The 17898-nt window shown below is 37.6% G+C and overlaps 1 protein-coding gene across 1 annotated transcript in view; it reads left to right on the top strand.

Moving 5' to 3' along the window:
* Window positions 1-17898, top strand: part of TTC27 (tetratricopeptide repeat domain 27) — a 160449-nt gene that overhangs the window by 124904 nt on the left and 17647 nt on the right. The window contains exons 14-16 of the mRNA XM_065929457.1: window positions 817-915; window positions 4723-4775; window positions 11132-11297. Of these exons, the coding sequence (XP_065785529.1) occupies window positions 817-915; window positions 4723-4775; window positions 11132-11297 (318 nt within the window). The remainder of the gene's footprint in view (window positions 1-816; window positions 916-4722; window positions 4776-11131; window positions 11298-17898) is intronic.

Genomic DNA, 17898 nt, shown 5'->3' with positions numbered 1-17898 from the left:
TAATTCTCAATAGCCACTTCCTACTTACCTGTTTTTTTTTTATTAATATATTTTTTAAATTGGAGGCTAATTACTTTACAGTATTGTAGTGGTTTTTGCCATACATTGACATGAATCAGCCATGGGTGTACATGTGTTCCCCATCCTAACCCACCCCCCCACCTCCGTCCCCATCCCACCCCTCATAGTTACCTGTTTTCTACACCTCTAAATTTACAAATCTTACTGACTTGAGTCAGGCTTTCCACTTTGAATGACTCTTTGGTAATCCAGATTCTGAGCCTACTTTTTCTAAATTTTTTCAGGCATGCCTAGGCAGGTACATGCCAGGGCGGTTTGGCTCTTGGTTAAACAGCAAAAGTGTACTTGTGGTCTAACTTGAAGATGGAACCAAAACTTTTTCCTCTCAAGTTTGTAATACGTTCATCAATTGTGGATCTGCTGATGCTTTGTATACTTTCTACATAGTTACACATTGATGCTCAGTAAAAAGGTAAAGTTAATTTACCATATTAGGGCTTATCAACAGAGCTCTCCATCGTGTTCATGGAGTTGGTTAAAACAAATGGGTCTTTCTCAATTAAAGATGTGCAGTGTTGCACATGCTTTCATTTTTGAACTAGTTTTGAAAGTTATATGGAAAAATATCATCTCCATAGCTAAGTGTTCTAGTTTAAGATAAAATGTAAGGCAATATTTATGATATAGCTCTCTACACTACTAGTGTGGTGTGTTTGTTGATAGCATCCTCAGGGATTTTCGGATTAATCCTATAAATGTCTCTGTGTTTGAATGACTTGTCTTTTGGTCTTGCAGCTCGGAGTGTGGTTTTCTCTGGGCTGTGCCTATCTGGCCTTGGAAGACTACGGAGGTTCAGCGAGGGCATTTCAGCGGTGTGTGACTCTGGAACCCGATGTAAGTTTGTTTGGTCTTCTTTCCTTATCACAGCTCTTTGGTACTCTTTAAATTGTTTGAACTATACTGTAGTTCAGAACAGCAATTCCTGCAAGTATGTAGTTTCAGTTATGCAAGATGATTACGTTCTAGAGATCTGTTGTACCGTCCCATGGTTAACTGTTCTGTGTTGTGCACCCAAAGATTTGTGAAGAGGGTGATCTCAAGTGGGTTGTTTTTTGGGGATTTTTTTTTGCTTCTTCTATTAGCTTAAAAAAAATGTTGTTATTGGGATATAATTGCTTTACAGTGTGTTGTTTCTGCTGTATGACATCATGAGTCAGCCGTGTGTATACATGTATCCCCTTCCTCCATTTTCAACCCCCCCCCCCACCCACCCGTTCTACCCTTCTAGGTCCCCACAGAGCACTGAGCTGGACTCCCTGACCTTTATAGCAGTTTTCTCGCTAGCTTATCACAGTAAAAAGGGAGAGAGCAAATAAGGCAGAAAGATTCAAACTTTCTATTGTTTTTGTGTCTAAGAAAAAGAACATCATTCCTTTTGTGTTGGAGCAAAGTGTACCATTGGTAGAAGGTCATGCCCCAAGGTATACGATTTATAAATCTAGAAATAAGTTTTTTCTTATAATATCTCAGGTGTTCATAGTTTTGTTTAGAAAATAATTATAATTTAGTTAAAAAATATACCTTGCTGAAATATACACATATATTTTGTCACTCCCCAATATGGGTTGCCTGTTAATTGCATTATTAGAAAGTTCTTTTTTTGGTAGTTTATGGTCTTTAACTATTTAACAGCTTTACTGAGATGGTAAATAACTCACATACTATATAGTTCATCCATTTAAAGTGTACAATTCAGTGATTTTTTTTTTTCTTCTTTAGTGTGTTCAGAATTGTGCAACCATCACCACAGTTTTAGAACATTTTTATTATTGTAAAAAGAAACCCCTGTACCAGATAGCAGTCATTCCCCATTTCACCCAGAGACTTTCCACTTGTACCTCCCACCCCACTCTTAAGCAACCGTTAATGGATATTCTATCTCCATGCCTTTGCCTGTTCTAAATGTTTCATATAAATGGAATTATACAATGAGTAGTCTTTTTGATGGCTTTCTTCACTTAGATTAATGTTTCCACAGTTCATCCATGTTGTCTTATGTATCAGCACTTCATTCCTTTTTATGGTCAAATAATATTCCATTGTATGAGCATACCACATGTTATTTATTCATTCATCAATTATGGGCATGTAGATGGTTTCCACTTTTCAGTTACTGTGAATTATGCTGCTGTTTACATTTACTTAGAAGTTTTTGTGTAGACATATGTTTCCATTTCTCTTAGGTGGGTGCCTAGTAGTGGAGTTACTGAATCATGTTAGCTCTGTGTTCAAAATTTTGAGAAACTGCTAGACTGTTTTCTAAAGCACCGTTTTACACCCCCACCAGCAGGGCATAAGGGTTCTTGTTTCTCAGCGTCTTCGTCAGCACTCGTTACTGTCTTTTTGATTGTAGCTGTTGTGGTAGGCAGTATCCTGTGGTTTCAGTTTGCATTTCTTTGACAGTGGATTATCTTGGGCATCTTTTCATGTACTTATTGGCCATTCATGTATCATTAGAGAAATGTTTACTCACATCCTTTGCCCATTTAGGTTGTTGGTCTTTTTATTGTTGAGTTGTAAGAATTCTTTCTGTATCCTAGATATAAGCCCCATATCAGATATGTGATTTGCAAATGTTTTTTTTCCATTTTGTAAGTTGTTTTTCACTTTCTTATAGTGTCTTTGAAGTACAAATGTTTTTAATTTTGTTGAGATCCAACCTGTTGCTGTGCTTTTGGTGTCACATTTAAGAATTTTTTTGTTGTTGCTTGTGCTTTTGGTGTCGTATTTAAGAATCCATTGCCAGATCTAAGGTCATGAAGATTAACTTATCTTTTTTTCTAAGAGTTTTGTTGGTTTAGTTCTTGTGTTTATGTCAAGTGTAGTGTTAAACCTAGTCATTAAGCTTACCGTGCTGTGTGTGGTGGTGGATATTCACCAAACTTATTGTGGTAATCACTTCACAAATATATACATGTACCAAATCATTATGTAGTACTTCTAAAACTGTATATGCTGTATATCAATTACATCTCAAAAAATAACATTGTTTCAGATAATGCGCTTTCTTTCTTTTAGTTCAAGAATTTTTATTTGGTTCTTTTTACAATTTTTGTGTTTCTACTGAGATTCCCTAATGTTTTTTTCAAATACTTGATTATATTTATAACAACTGCTTTGAAGTTTTTATATGTGTATTCCAATATCTCCTTAATTTTTGTGTCTATTTCTATTAACTGATTTTTAATTTGGTTATGGATGAATTTTCCTGCTTGTTTGCCTGCCTACCAATTTTTTTTTATTATTATCACATCCTACGCTTGTGGATGCTATGTTGTTCAATTTCTAAGTTTTGTTGTCTTCCCTTGAAGAAGGTAGAGGGGTTTTTTGGCCCTTGGTTAATTTTACTATGGATCAGCTTAATTTTCAGCTTAGAGTAGGTTTGTTGTTGTCCTTATTCTAGAGTTGCAGTCACCCTTCTCTTGAGGTATAACATTTTGAGGGCTGAATTTAATCCCACGGCTGATCAGTAAGACTTCTCCACTAAGATTGGTTGGGACTTGACTAGCTCCCAGCACTTGTGTGACCCCTGGAATCTCCATTCACCTCACAGCTCTCTGGTTCCCTATCTGGCCTTCAGAAGTTTTGCCCTGCACAGTATAGCTTAGTATGCAGCCAAGGACTCAAGGAGTTGCTTATTGAGATTTCTGGAGCTTATTCTCTGAACAGATCTCTCTCTTCCCTGGTAGTTTGTCTTGCAAATTCAACCACTTTTGCAGCTCTGCACTCTGAACCTTCCTTTCAGTAAGGCTCGCTGTGTTTTGTTCGGTTTCTGTCTTCCTGTGCTGCAGCCCTCTGAGTGCCTCTAGCTAGAAGTGCAGGTTGTGTTGAGACACCCAGCAGCCCTCCTCTCAGGGACCACAGTCCTGTGCTGCCCACTGCCCAGCTTCTCAAAAGCAGTTGTCTCCTAAAATTTTGTCCAGTTAGATATCTTTTTATGGTAATAAGACTAGTCTGGTCCTAACTGTATTCTGTCTATAAGCAGAGGTCCATTGCCATTAATTTTTAAATTGTATCTTTGGAACTTCAGAACTACATACTCTGTGTTTTATAAAATGTGCAACAAAAAAGAACAAGCATAATTTAGATCATTCCTGTTAAAATCAACATTTATACAGAGGCTTTAATTTATTTTTGTCATTGTATAGGGGAATAGGTAGGGAAATGTGTTTGATGAACTACGTAGCCTTAACATTAGAGAACACATACTCCTTTTTTCTCCTATCTGATAAAGGATGATGGTAAAATAGCAAACCCTTTTATGATAGGAAAAACAATATTCTGCACTGCTTTAGATTTGTAATTAATCTATATGTTATGTAAATACTGCTGTAAATTGCCCAACTATTTTGTAAATCTAAATTTGAAAATAGAATCTTTTCTAAATTCTAAATTAGGGCTATAACAGTTATATCATTCTGTTGATTGTTTTTGTGACTTTTTAAAAATTATAAATGCTAAGTTTAATTATAAATGTTAATTTTAATTTATTAAATTTTCTTATACACTTTTAAACATACCTTATTGAAAATTATGATCATAAAAGCACATCTTGAGCTAAGAAAATATGTTATATTTTTGTTGGCAGCAGTTATACTTAAAGGAAAGAATAGTCTGTAACTGAATTCTCTATCATTTCAGAATGCTGAAGCTTGGAACAATTTATCAACTTCTTATATCCGATTAAAACAAAAGTAAGTACACCAAAAAAAGATGAAGAACTTTGCTTCCAAAATAAATGAATGATGTTTTCGTCAATTGAACAGTGAAACATTGTGCTTTTACTCGTTATCTTTTTCCCCTTTCCTACCAGTATCTTTGAGTTACAATGACTTAATTTAGCCATTTGCATTCTAAGTGTAGTTTATTTCTTTAAATCACTTAGTATGTAATAAATATTTTTTTAACTCTTTATTTGAAACTGAAGTTTTTTGCCCTAAATTTCATTACCTGATAAAAGCAAGCATGCCTTTAGTCAGCTCAACAGATAGATTCTTTTTTTTTTTTTTTTTAATTTTTTATTGGAGGATAAATGCTTCACAATACTGTGCTGGTTTCTGCCATCCATAGTCGTGAATCAGCCACAGGTATACGTATGTCCCCTCACCTTGAACCTCCCTCCCATCTCCCACCCTATCCACCCCTCCAGCCTGTTGCAGTGCGTGATTGCTTGCTGTGTACTGGCCATTATTGAGAAATAGAGGTATGAACCAATGACTTCAGGGAGTGTGGGTTTAGAAAATATTATGCCATATTATTTAAAAAGTTGATTAATAATTTAGGTCATATGTGGTAAATCTCAATGAGAAATACAAAGAGGACTATGATAGTAGGTAATATTTGTAGAACACTTACATTCTCTACCACTTGTGTAGTCCTCAGGATCTCAGAGGAGAGAACGTGTGTGATGCCGGTTCAGAAACGCTTCTGAGAGATTGTTGGACTCGAGCTATAATTTGAAGAATTAGTAGAGGGGACAGGCTTTGGAAATAAATGGTCATTAGTAGCTGTGCTTAGCCTTCTGAATTTGGGTGACCAAAAGCAGAGTGACAGGCATGAATGCCACACTTTAGGGGACAGGAAGTAAAGTTGTCCAGCTTGAGACTAGTGAGAGCCATGGTGAGAGATGAGATTGGGAAGGTCAGTTGGGGTCAAATGGCAGCTTGTTCTGATTATCCGACTAACTAGTTGAGACTATCCTGCTGGTAATAGGAAGCCAGAGATTTCAGTGTGGGTAATTTCATGAAGAGGGAAATGTATCTGATGACAGTGTGTGAGACGGACTAGAGAGGAAACTGGGGGCTGGGAGCCAGTTAGGAGACAGCTGTCGGACTAGTCCAGGCAGGAGATAGCTAGACTGGCGGAAGAAGGGGCAGAGGCCAGTTTGTAAAGGGGGCAAGCAGCTGGACTTACTGAACTGGCTACAGAGAGCCAAGGAAAGGGAAGAGGCAAGAGTGGCTGTGATCCTAGTTTTAAATAAATGAAAGGATAGATACATTTCTTTTTTTGTTTGGCCTTATTTTCAAACTTAGTTTTCTTTGTGGATTCATGAGTATTTCTGGAGATATCATTAAATCCACATTACGTCGAGATCATGAAATGCTTCTGCTGCTCTAGGATAATAACTACATAAATAAAGTGCTGTTTGTTCCACCACGCTCTTTGGAAAATAATATTATGTCCTTGATTGCAACTGATTGTGTTAAAAGTCCCTAGAGACTCTTTTGGTGTAAAGCAAGGGGAAGGAAAATCCCTGTGGTAACCGTGGAATGATCTGTGGGTTTTTCTGGTGATCCTGATCTTAGTGTATGTAGCAGGGCTCTTGATGTGCAACATTGTCCTCCAGCCCTTTAATCCTCAGAATTCTAATTGCTTTCTCTCTTGGTGGTTCTTGCACGTTGCTCCTCAGCTTCTCTTTGACACTGTTTTGTCTTCCTGCAGCTCCTGAATAGGTTTTTGTGTAAAAGCGGGGTTGTAAGGTCAGAGGTAAATCACTCCTTTATTCTTGCCATTTTACTTTGCTTTCTTTGCTGCTGCTGCTCCAGACACAGCTCATTTTTCACTCATGAGATTGTTACTGCAGGGGCAAATCATTACTCCTCCTCTCAAAAGAATCCTATCCCTGCCTTAAAGTGACCCTTTAAACTCCCTCATCTCTCCCTCTACTGTTGCTGGGTTCTTTACTAACGTGCTGTTTTCCCTGTTTCATCTGATTCCCCTAGGCATCTTGTCCCTACCAGTCCCGAGGGAAAGTTTTCCATCTTCCTATATAATTGTCATAGTGCATTATCACACCATCATGGTTTGATAAATGAATCCAGAATTGAAGCTCCCTAGAAAGAAGTCATACTTTCCAAAAAAACGGAATTTTATTGCAAAAATTTTGTGGGCCAAGCAACTATGATTAGAGGATAGGAGGACACACAGGAAAAAAGAATCCTGGTGTGGGATGCTGCTGGCTGACATCTTTTCCAATAGGATAACTTCATCCCTACCCGTATGTGGATGGGAGACCTCAGGAATCTCAGTCCACCTCAGGAATCTCTCAGTCCACAGTTGCTATCACATGTGAGGTGTGAAGAGGGAGTGGAGAAAGGGGAAAAAAAGAAAAAAATTATATAGAAACAATTTGTGACTGAACACGAAGAAGTGTTAGAGCAAGGGTACTTCCATTTTTAACTATAAAGGAGGGTGGGTCGGGGGTAAATGAATCAGTACATTCCATGACAACTTTAGGTAAATTGTTTAATGTAGAGAATACAAAACTAAACTGCAGTGAATTGGTTGTTATGAAAAGACTAAAAGACTAATTGTAAAGAAGTCATTTCAATCAATACCATTGATTAAATGATTTGTGTGTTCTGTGACTAGCTGAGACAGTTACTGATGGTATGGGCACACTTTGTTTTAAGTTCTTAAGTGGGTGACTCTCAGACCAATGGCCTGGGTCGGCCAGAAGAACCTCAATCATCACCTCTAAAATTTGCCTTGAAGTCAACAAAAGGGAAGTCTTGATGAAACAGTGTTAGGCTCAGCAGGAAAAGAGATGTGGACCTCATGGTCTTAAGTTAGCAAAGCAAATTCAAAAAGGCTGTTGGCAAGGGACAGATAGTTTACCCTTGAAAGAGGTTACTATAGTTGTGCAGTAAAGCATTTTTTATCTTTAAGGGAGCTATAGAGTTTGTTCAGCCAGTAGAGTAACGCATTAAGAATCTTTCTGATGGTTAAGATGTTTAACTTTTAAAATAGGTGATGTGAAGTTTTGTTGATTTCCTTGCCAATATCAAGTTTTTAGGTCTTTTTCTGTTTTCTGAAGTAGCTCGGATGAGGCAAGGATTCTGTGATGGCTTGATAAACTTTATCTGTAAAAACCACCTAACCTGGTTTTCATTTATATTGATTTATTTGGCTTTGTACTTGTTAACTCATTTTGCATAATCTGTGATGTTCTCATGATTTTTTAAAATACTGCTAATTTTATTTATACCATTTTTCTAAATTCTAATGGAGTTTATCATGATGTACTCTGCATATAAGTTAAATAAGCAGGGTGACAATATACATCCTTGGCATACTCCTTCCCCGATTTGGAACCAGTCTGTTCCATGTCCAGTTCTAACTGTTGCTTCTTGACCTGCGTACAGATTTCTCAGGAGGCAGGTCAGGTGGTCTGGTATTCCCATCTCTTGAAGAATTTTCCATAGTTTGTTGTGATCCACACAGTCAAAAGCTTTGGCATAGTCAGTAAAGCAGATGTTTCTCTGGAATGCTCTTGCTTTTTCAGTGATCCAGCGGATATTGGCAACTTGATCTCTGGTTCCTCTCCTTTTCTAATTCCAGCTTGAACATCTGGAAGTTCACAGTTTACATACTGTTGAAGCCTGGCTTGGAGAATTTTGAGCATTACTTTACTAGCGTGTTAGATGAGTGCAATTGTGTGGTAGTTTGAGCATTCTTTGGTGTTGCCTTTCTTTGGGATTGGAATGAAAACTGACCTTTTCCAGTCCTGTGGACAGTGCTGAGTTTTCCAAATTTGCTGGCATATTGAGTGCAGCACAAGCTGGAATCAAGATTGCCAGGAGATATATCAATAACCTCAGATAGGCAGATGACACCACCCTTATGGCAGAAAGTGAAGAAGAACTAAAGAACCTCTTGATGAAAGTGAAAGAGCAGAGTGAAAAAGGTGGCTTAAAACTCAACATTCAGAAAACTAAGATCATGGCATCTGGTCCCATCACTTCATGGCAAATAGATGGGGAAACAGTGGAAACAGTGGCAGACTTTATTTTGGGCTCCAAAATCACTGCAGATGGTGACTGCAGCCATGAAATTAAAAGAGACTTACTCCTTGGAAAAAAGTTGTGACCAACCTAGGCAGCATATTAAAAAGCAGAGACATTACTTTGTCAACAAAGGTCCGTCAAGTCAAAGCTATGGCTTTTCCAGTAGTCATGTATGGATGTGAGAGTTGGACTATAAAGGAAGCTGAGAGCCAAAGAATCGATGCTTTTGAACTGTGGTGTTGGAGAATACTGTTGAGAGTCCCTTGGACAGCAAGGACATCCAGCCAGTCCATCCTAGAGGAAATTAGTCCTGAATATTCATTGGAAGGATGATTGCTGAAGCTGAAATTGAAACTCCAGTACTTTGGCCACCTGATGTGAAGAACTGACTCATTTGAAAAGACCCTGATGCTGGGGAAGATTGAAGGCAGGAAGAGAAGGGGACGACAGAGGGTGAGGTTAAATGGCATCACCGACTCAATGGACATGAGTCTGAGTCAACTCTAGGAGTTGGTGATGGAGTGGGAGGCCTGGAGTACTGCAGTCTACAGGGTGGCAAAGAGTCGGACAGGACTGAGCAACTGAACTGAATGGAATTTAGCTAGACATTTGTTTCATTATTTTTTTTTCAAAGAGCCAACTTTTGGTTTTGTTGATCATTTGTTTCTTTCTTAACATTTCTTTTCTTCTTTCTTAGAATTATTTGGTGTTCTTCTATCAAGTTAAGTTGAATCTTTTAACTCATTTTCCATCTTTCATAATTATAACCAATCCATGTAAAAATTATAAATTTTTCTCTAAATACTGTTTTTTGTCTCTACTATATCTTGCAAATAGTGATATATAATACTTTCTTTAAATTCTAAATATTTTGTACTTTCTAATATGAATTTCTGCCCCCTCATTGGTTTCTTTACTTTAGGAGTACATTTTAAGTTTGTAGGCATATATTTTTTAACTCTGTATTTACTATTGATTTTTTATTTAGTTGCAAAGAATATAGTCTACAAACTTAGATTTGCTTACTAAAAACACAACTTATAATTATTTTTGTTCTCAATAATTAAGTTACTGACATGCTTCCTCAGTTTCTCTTCTCATCCTTGAATATTTCTTATATCCCTTTTCTTTTCTTTGAAAGTCCTATTATTTTTGCAAGAGGGGACCCTTTAATAGTTCTTCTAAGTAAGGGCCAGTGGTAAAGTTTCCTGTTTTTTGTACATGTTAAAATTTTTGATTTTGCATTTATTCCTGAGTGTTAAGTTTAGTTAATGATAAAATTTTAGGCTAACAGTTAGTTTTCACTTAACACTGTATAGGTAGCGCTTTATTTTCTTCTATCATCTTTTGCTGCTTATGAAATATCTGCTGTTCTCTGTCATTCTTTTATAGGTTTTAGGATTACCTTTATATACTTCAGTTTCACATAATATGTCTAGGTGTTGGTTTACCATTATTGAGAATACTCAGTACACAAAATACACTTTTGATCATAGAATTTAGGTCTTTGTTTAGTTTTGGAAAACTCTCAGTTACTATCTCTTCAAATATAGTGTCCTACCATATTCTGCATTTGTTTACTCTGAAATGTCTATGGAATGTGTACTTGAATCTTACCTCTCATTCTTCCCTCTGTGTCTTTATTATTTTTATTTTTAAATCTGAATTCATTTGAATTTCTCGCTATTATCTCTGAGTTTATCAATTCTCTCTTTGTGTGAAACTAGTTTTTGTCACATGTTGAAGTTTTTTTGGTTTGTTGTTTTTAATGTCTTTTGCAATTTCAAATTTTTTACTTGGTGTTTATTCGTGTATCCCTATTCTTATTTCATTTCTAACTTTTACTTATTCATTTTTTGGCTGTGTTGGGTCTCGGTCGCATCATGCAGACTCTTTCATTGCAGCACACGGGCTCTGTAGTAGTGGCACGCGGGCTCAGTAGTTGCAGACGTGGGCTTATTTGCTCCGAGGCATGTGGGATCTCAGTTCCCCAGCCAGGATCTCACTCGTGTCCCTTGCATTACAAGGTGGAGTCTAAACCACTGGGCCACCAGAGAAGTCCCAATTTCTACCTGTTTCATTTGCCATTCCCTACTAGGGAAATTTGGGGTGGTTTTGGGTTGTTAGAACCTCTAATGCTGTTTATTAAGATGAATGTTTAAGGACTGATAGTTCACATTAGCATTTTATACATTTAGGTATGGCTTATTTAGCTATGGTTATTCATTATTGGGTTTTTTTTTTTTTAATTTGACCTTCAATAGAGTAAAAGCTTTTAGAACATTACAAGAAGCCCTCAAGTGCAACTATGAACATTGGCAGATCTGGGAAAACTACATTCTCACTAGCACTGATGTTGGAGAATTTTCTGAAGCCATTAAAGCTTATCATCAGCTCTTGGACTTACGAGACAAATACAAAGATACTCAGGTAGGGTATTCATATTTTATTATTTCAGTTTGTGTTTAATATTAATACTTGATTATAGAATATAAATTGTTCCCTTGACTCTACACAGGAAAATTTTGTTAAGCTCAAGTAATATATAAAAGAGTACTTTTCTTGTGTAGTTGAATATGCTCAGTTACATATCAATTCTGACATTCCATTGTCAAATATGTTTATGTAATCATAGACTAAATATCACTGTGACTCAGTAATATGTGGTTTACATGTATAGAGTCAGCTTGCAGAAATTTATGCTTATGTTAATTTATTACTTTGGATATCTCTGTGTAATAGCTGGAATAAATCCCATACTCATTTATTCACTCATTAAACAGTCATCTGTATACTTTCAGATTGTTTGAACAATATAGAAATGAAGACTAACATTTTCCTTGTACTGTTTAATAAGATGGTCTTCATCTTAGGATGAAGTCAGAAGTGCTTGAACTCTTAACACAGTACAAAAATTACTATATCCTTTCAGAAACTGTGGAAGTCTTGAAGGTCCTGGGTTTTATATCCAATAACATTAAATATAAAAAACCTTTTGTGGAGTTAATTTGTGAAGAGACTGTATAGAGTGTCCATGAGCTTACAGGTTGCAAAGTCAGGGGGCTTGAAAATGTAACATTATATATGCAGTTATCAACATATGCTATTAGTGAATTTGGAATTATGTAAAAACAGAAATAAGATATAATATATTATAATATCTCACTACTCTCATGACTTACTATATATATATATATATACACTCTAACTGTTCCAAAATTTACCTTTTCTGGTCCTTGTTTTTTTTTTAGCTGCAGCCCTTGATGTGTATGCATGCTTTTGCAATTTAAGCTATATAATCAGCTAAATTGTTTTACAGCTCAGGTTCCGGGCAGTTCATTTAAAGATCTGCAACTTGGTGAAAGTCACTCAGTTGTGTCCAACTCATTGCAACCCCATGGACTATACGGTCCATGGGATTCTCCAGGCCAGAATACTGGAGTGGGTAGCCTTTCCCTTCTCTAGGGATCTTCCCAACCCAGGGATTGAACCCACGTCTCCCGCATTGCAGGCAGATTCTTTACCAGCTGAGCCACAATGGAAGCCAGTTCTGTGACTTTTTAAGTAGAACCATATACCTACTTACAGGAGCTGTGTTGACCCCTTCAATTACTTGTCTTTTCCTTGTTTTTGTTTTGTTTTGGCCTTTTTAATTATATGTTGACCATCCAGTATAGAAAGAAGGGGCTTGAGCTTTGTGTGAAGATCACTTAAAACGTGTTTGGAAGCATGGCAGCGTCTTCCCTCCTAGAGAGGGCAGGAGCCTTGCTGGCCTATGCGCACACTCCCTGCCCCCACCCCGGCCGTCTTGTGCTTGTCCTGGTCACTGTTGCGATGGCTTTTCCTCTTCTGCACTCAGCCCCTAGACTCCGAGCACGTCTCGGTATGTTGCCAAACCACTGAGGCTGGAACAGAGATTCCAAAGTGCCTGTTTTCTTGTTTACCTCAACTGTAATTTTTTTTTAAAGACCCTTATTTACTGAGGAATCTTCTTGAAGGCTGTTCTAAAGTCTCATGCTTGCTTAGTCGCTTCAGTCGTGTCTGACTCTTTGTGATCCTGTGTGCTGTAGCCCACCAGCCTCCTCTGTCCATGGGATTTCCCAGGCAAGAAAGAATACTGGAGTGGGTTGCCATTTCCTTCTCCATCTGAAATCTCAGTGAAAGAAAGTGAAAAGAAAGTGAAGTCCCTCAATCGTGTCCGACTCTTTGCAATCCCATGGACTGTAGCCCTCCAGTCTCTTCCGTCCATGGAATTCTCCAGGCAAGAATACTGGAGTGGGGTGCCATTTCCTTCTCCAGGGGAATCTTCCCGACCCAGGGATCGAACCCAGGTCTCCTGCATTGCAGGCAGATGCTTTACCATCTGAGCCACCAGGGAAGCCTCAGAGAAAAGGTAAATAAGATGCATTGCTGGTATATTCCGTTTTACACTTGAAGTAAATTCTTTTTTTTTTTTTCCTTTCACAAAACTTGTTCAGAATGCATAAAGATACATTTTGAGCAATTTTCAGAAAAGGAAAAAAAGGTAAAAAGACAAAACTTTCTCCCAGCATAAATTGAGATGCTTTCATTTAATTTTTATTTTAAATAAATTTTCCAAATATGTTTTAGTGATCATATTCACAGTTTTTTACTCCTTCCAGCAAATCTAATTATAAGAATTTTCACCCATAGTAAAATTGTACCATAGTAAAATTGTACAAGTAAAATCTTGTACCTGGTTTAGCAGATTATTTAACTTATATAATTTCTAATTTCACTTAAATTAAATTTAGTAGTTTCCTAGCTAAAGAAAATTATTAGGATTTAGTTTAAATTCATGGCCAGCTAATATTTAATTTCTTTTTTTCCAATAATTCTTCTGTTCTTCAAATTCAGGATATGAACCAAACCTCCTTTTGATGAGTTTGAAATTGGTTTTTATAAAAGTTCAGTAGTTTTAGAAACAGTTAAGGGTGGCATGCAGATTCATTAGACTTCCTTCTCACAGCACTGCTGCCACGCACAGGAGCGCTGAGAATCTTTCCTGTTAGGAAAAAATACTGCTTGTAACCAAAGCGCTCAGGGAACCGTAAGGTGCCTAAATGATGCCTGATGTTATGGCTCTTTGCTTAATTTTTATATTTGGATTTGGGGAAATAATACTGAGAACATAAAGGCTAGATTACCAGTGACGTGTTCAGGTCAAAGGATCATCTCTAGCAATTTATAATAGAGAACTTTTGGGTATGTAGATGGAGAAACAGCCACAGTGAGATAGTTTGCTAGTTTATATAAGGCCCTGTGAGTTGCCCTCTCCAGAAGCGTCACAGAATGCTGATGGCAGTGTTGGTCTCTGGCAGGTGTGGGCAAACTCGCTCCATAGTGGTTAAGTCATCACCGAAGGAAGGTCTTCAAGGCTAGTGTGGGCTTAGTCATATTTAGCTTTGTGACATGCTTGTGTCTGTCACCATGCTTTCTCACCACTCGTCAGCACGGACAGAGACAATTGATAGATTGTCTGGAATATTTTTATCTTGGCTAAAATAATTTTACTTAATTTGACTCTGCAAGTTTGGCAACAGGTGTCTTTCAAAAAAACTCTGATATTCTTATGTTTGACACTACCTGACCTCATTCTATTTTAATTTGCTTTAAAATTCTCTTTTTGTCTATTCTTTTTCTACTTTATAGATATGATTATTTTCATTTAAAATTTTTTTCTATTGTGTGTGTGTAAATTCATACTCGTTTTAATACAGACATAGGACAAATCAGCTATAAATTGTTTTTCTCACTATTTGTAATAAGAGAGTGTATGGATAGTTATACTACCTTTATCATTTCCTGCCTTTTCTGTCTGTCCTAATTTTGACTAGTGCATAGATTAGTATAGCTCAAGAATGCTTTTCTGTAATAGTAGATATTTATATTCATGTCTGGATTATACATACTTTTATTAATCTATCATAAAACTTAGTTTTGTGTTTTTGTGTAATTAGTCCCTGTTCAGTTTTCCAGTTTTCTACTATTAATTTACTACTATTAATAGTGCCATGAATATCCTTATAGATAAATCCTTATATATATTTATGCTTCTTTCCTCAGGATAAATTCTAATGTTGATTTGTTCATTTTTTTCTTTTTCTGCTCTTCCCTGTTCCCCTCACACCCACTCCCCTGTCTCCTCTTCTTTCTTCTTCTTTGCTAACTTACAGTCATTTTGGGAAAAGAATAGAAGTATTGTCCTATTGCATCCCATTTGCTGTTTATAAATGGAAGAGGAAGGGAAAATGATTAACATATATCAAGTGCTTACTATGTTCTTGGCACTACCACGGATTATCTTGTTCAGGGCATACAGTATTTGAGGTGGGTACTGGAGTCCTCATTTTACAGTGTATGAATACAAGACCCAGAGAGATTATGTAACTTGGCCGGTCATACACCTGCTACTGCTGCTGCAAAGTCACGTCAGTCGTGTCCGACTCTGTGCGACCCCATAGACGGCAGCCCACCAGGCTCCACCGCCCCTGGGATTCTCCAGGCAAGAACACTGGAGTGGGTTGCCATTTCCTTCTCCAGTCATATAGCTAGTAGGAATCAAATATAGGAATCACATTTAGGCATGTCTTTTTGAGTGAATGATGCCTTGAAGTTTGTCAGAAGATTTATATTAAACAACACATTTCCCCCATCGTGTTACTGTGCATTTGAATTATATCTGACAAAGGTGTTTGTTTTTTTTCCCCCAATTTGGGGTATAATTTACATATAAGAAAATGCACAAATCTTAAGTGTAAGTTTGATATGTTTTGACATTGTGTATTCTTATGGAACCACTTCCCAAAACAGGTATGGAACATTTTCATCACCACAGAAAGTTCTATTATTCTCCTTTCCAGTCAACTGAACCACCACCCTTTCCCTTCAGCCAGGCAACTGCTTTCTGATTTCCGTCCCCACAGTTCAATTTTGCTTTCTCTTGATTGTCGTATAAACAGAATCATACAATATGTATTCTTTCTTATGGATGTTGTTCTTTGTGTGGATTTCTCTTTGGGGAAGGAGGGAGGTGGTGTTGATGGGCGGTGGGAAAGATTGCCAACTCGATTGAAGCCGTAGAGCAAGTGGTGGCAGGACTTACGTGAGGGAGCAGAGTGGAGGGAATGGATATATTCTATATGGATTCTGTCCCTGTGCGGTAGATGTTATCTTTGTTTTACTGCTGAAGTATCTGTGGCTGGACGGAGAAACTAATAAAGCTGATCTTTCACAGTTTACAACTAGTCACGCCAAGTTGTGAAGGCTGAAGTTTGGCCTATTTAACCTAAAGCTTGTGCATGCCATTTCCTGACGCAAAGAATTTTTTTCTTCTTTTGCTGAAAGAGTGAAAAAGACAATGTTAAGCCGCCTACCTCTCTGTGATAACTGAGGTGTGGGGAAGCCAAGGGTCAGGGTTATCAGGCCAGGAAGCAGAGCAAGTTCTTTAGAGAGCTCCAAGTGGAGCGGGGACGTGGCCAAGCCGGGAGGCGGAAATGGCTTCATTTCTGGCCTCCAGCCCTCCTGGAAGTGTTTGTAACTGGACCCGAGGCAATCCTGTTCCTTCCTGCTGTGAAGACCTCCAGGATTCAGAGGACCAACGCCTTGTGCTTTTGGCTGACGTTTTAGGGAGACTTGGCCAAGGACCTCAAGGTTAGTGTTGGGGAAGAGAATAGTTAAGCTTTCTTCTTTGTGGAGATTAGGATCACTGCTACTCCAGGTGAGAAAACTTCACCTCTCTTCAGGGGCTGGTGGTGGTTCCTCACAGACACACTGCTTGCTGCATTCCTTGGTACATGATGTGAGAAATAGGCTTAGGAAAGAGAATGCAGAGAAAAGTGCCACATCACTGAAATGACTGGAGATGGGGGTTAGGGATTTAGAAGTCATGACATAGAGTTGGTGGCGTGGCATTGGTTTAGTTAGGAAGTGAGGGACTGCAGGGCTATTTATACTGATTAAAGTGAAATCCCTCTAAACATCCAGGCTCAAAAAATATACTTGGATTATTTTATGATACACCAAATGAATTCCAAATGGGCTAAATATATGCTAAATATTTTTTCATCTCCTAGAAAAACTAGGAATACAAGTGAGTACCTACCAAATTTCCTGAACTTTGAAGCAAGTAAAGAAAATTTGAAGGAATTTTTATGACTTCATGAAAAAAATATGTGACAAAATATTTGTAACAAGTAGGAAAGATAAAAAGCTAATAATATCCTTATTATATAAAGAGTTAACATCTGCTATAGGAATGAAATGAAACAGGATAGAGGGTTCAGAAACACTCAAGAAAGTATGAGAATTTAGTTCATGATAAGGATGGCATTTTAAATCTGTGGGGTAAAATAAAGTACTCAATATGCATTGAAATAGTTGGCCAAGCATTTGGAACTCAGAATGAAAGCTCTGTTTCACTGCTTAAACCGAAATAAATTCAAGTAGTTGGTTAAAGTATTTAAATTGAAATGCCTTGAGAAGCAGGGTGATGTTGTAGGTAAGAACATAGATTCTGGGGTTAGACAGCCTGGTGTTCCAGGCTCCCTCCACCAGCTACCAGCTATATGACCTGAGCAAGTTACAAACCATTTGGTTTTTCACTTTCATGAAATAGGGATGATATTAGTACCTCACAGGACTGCTGTGACGATTAAGTAAATAGCTGTATGAAGAGGGCAGAGAATATCACCTGGCACATACAAGTGCTGTTTAAGTATAGCTGCCATCATCATCCTTATCATCATTACTGTTATGGAAGATGTAAAACCATAAAAGCACTTGATGGAAAATATTTTTATACGCTTGGGGGTAGAGAAAACGTTATCATCATGCAGGACACACAAGTCATACCCCATTAAGGCAAATATGGAGAGATTTGAATTGAAAACTTCTACATATGAAGCAAGGAGAAGGGGGCAACAGAGAATGAGATGGTTGGATGGCATCACCGAATCAATGGGCATGAGTTTGAGCAAACTCCAGGATATCTCCGGAGTTTAAGGCTGGA

Source organism: Muntiacus reevesi, chromosome 3, assembly GCF_963930625.1.
Source record: "Muntiacus reevesi chromosome 3, mMunRee1.1, whole genome shotgun sequence".
In the NCBI taxonomy this organism is placed as follows: Eukaryota; Metazoa; Chordata; class Mammalia; order Artiodactyla; family Cervidae; genus Muntiacus; species Muntiacus reevesi.
This window is presented reverse-complemented; position numbering and strand designations above follow the sequence as displayed.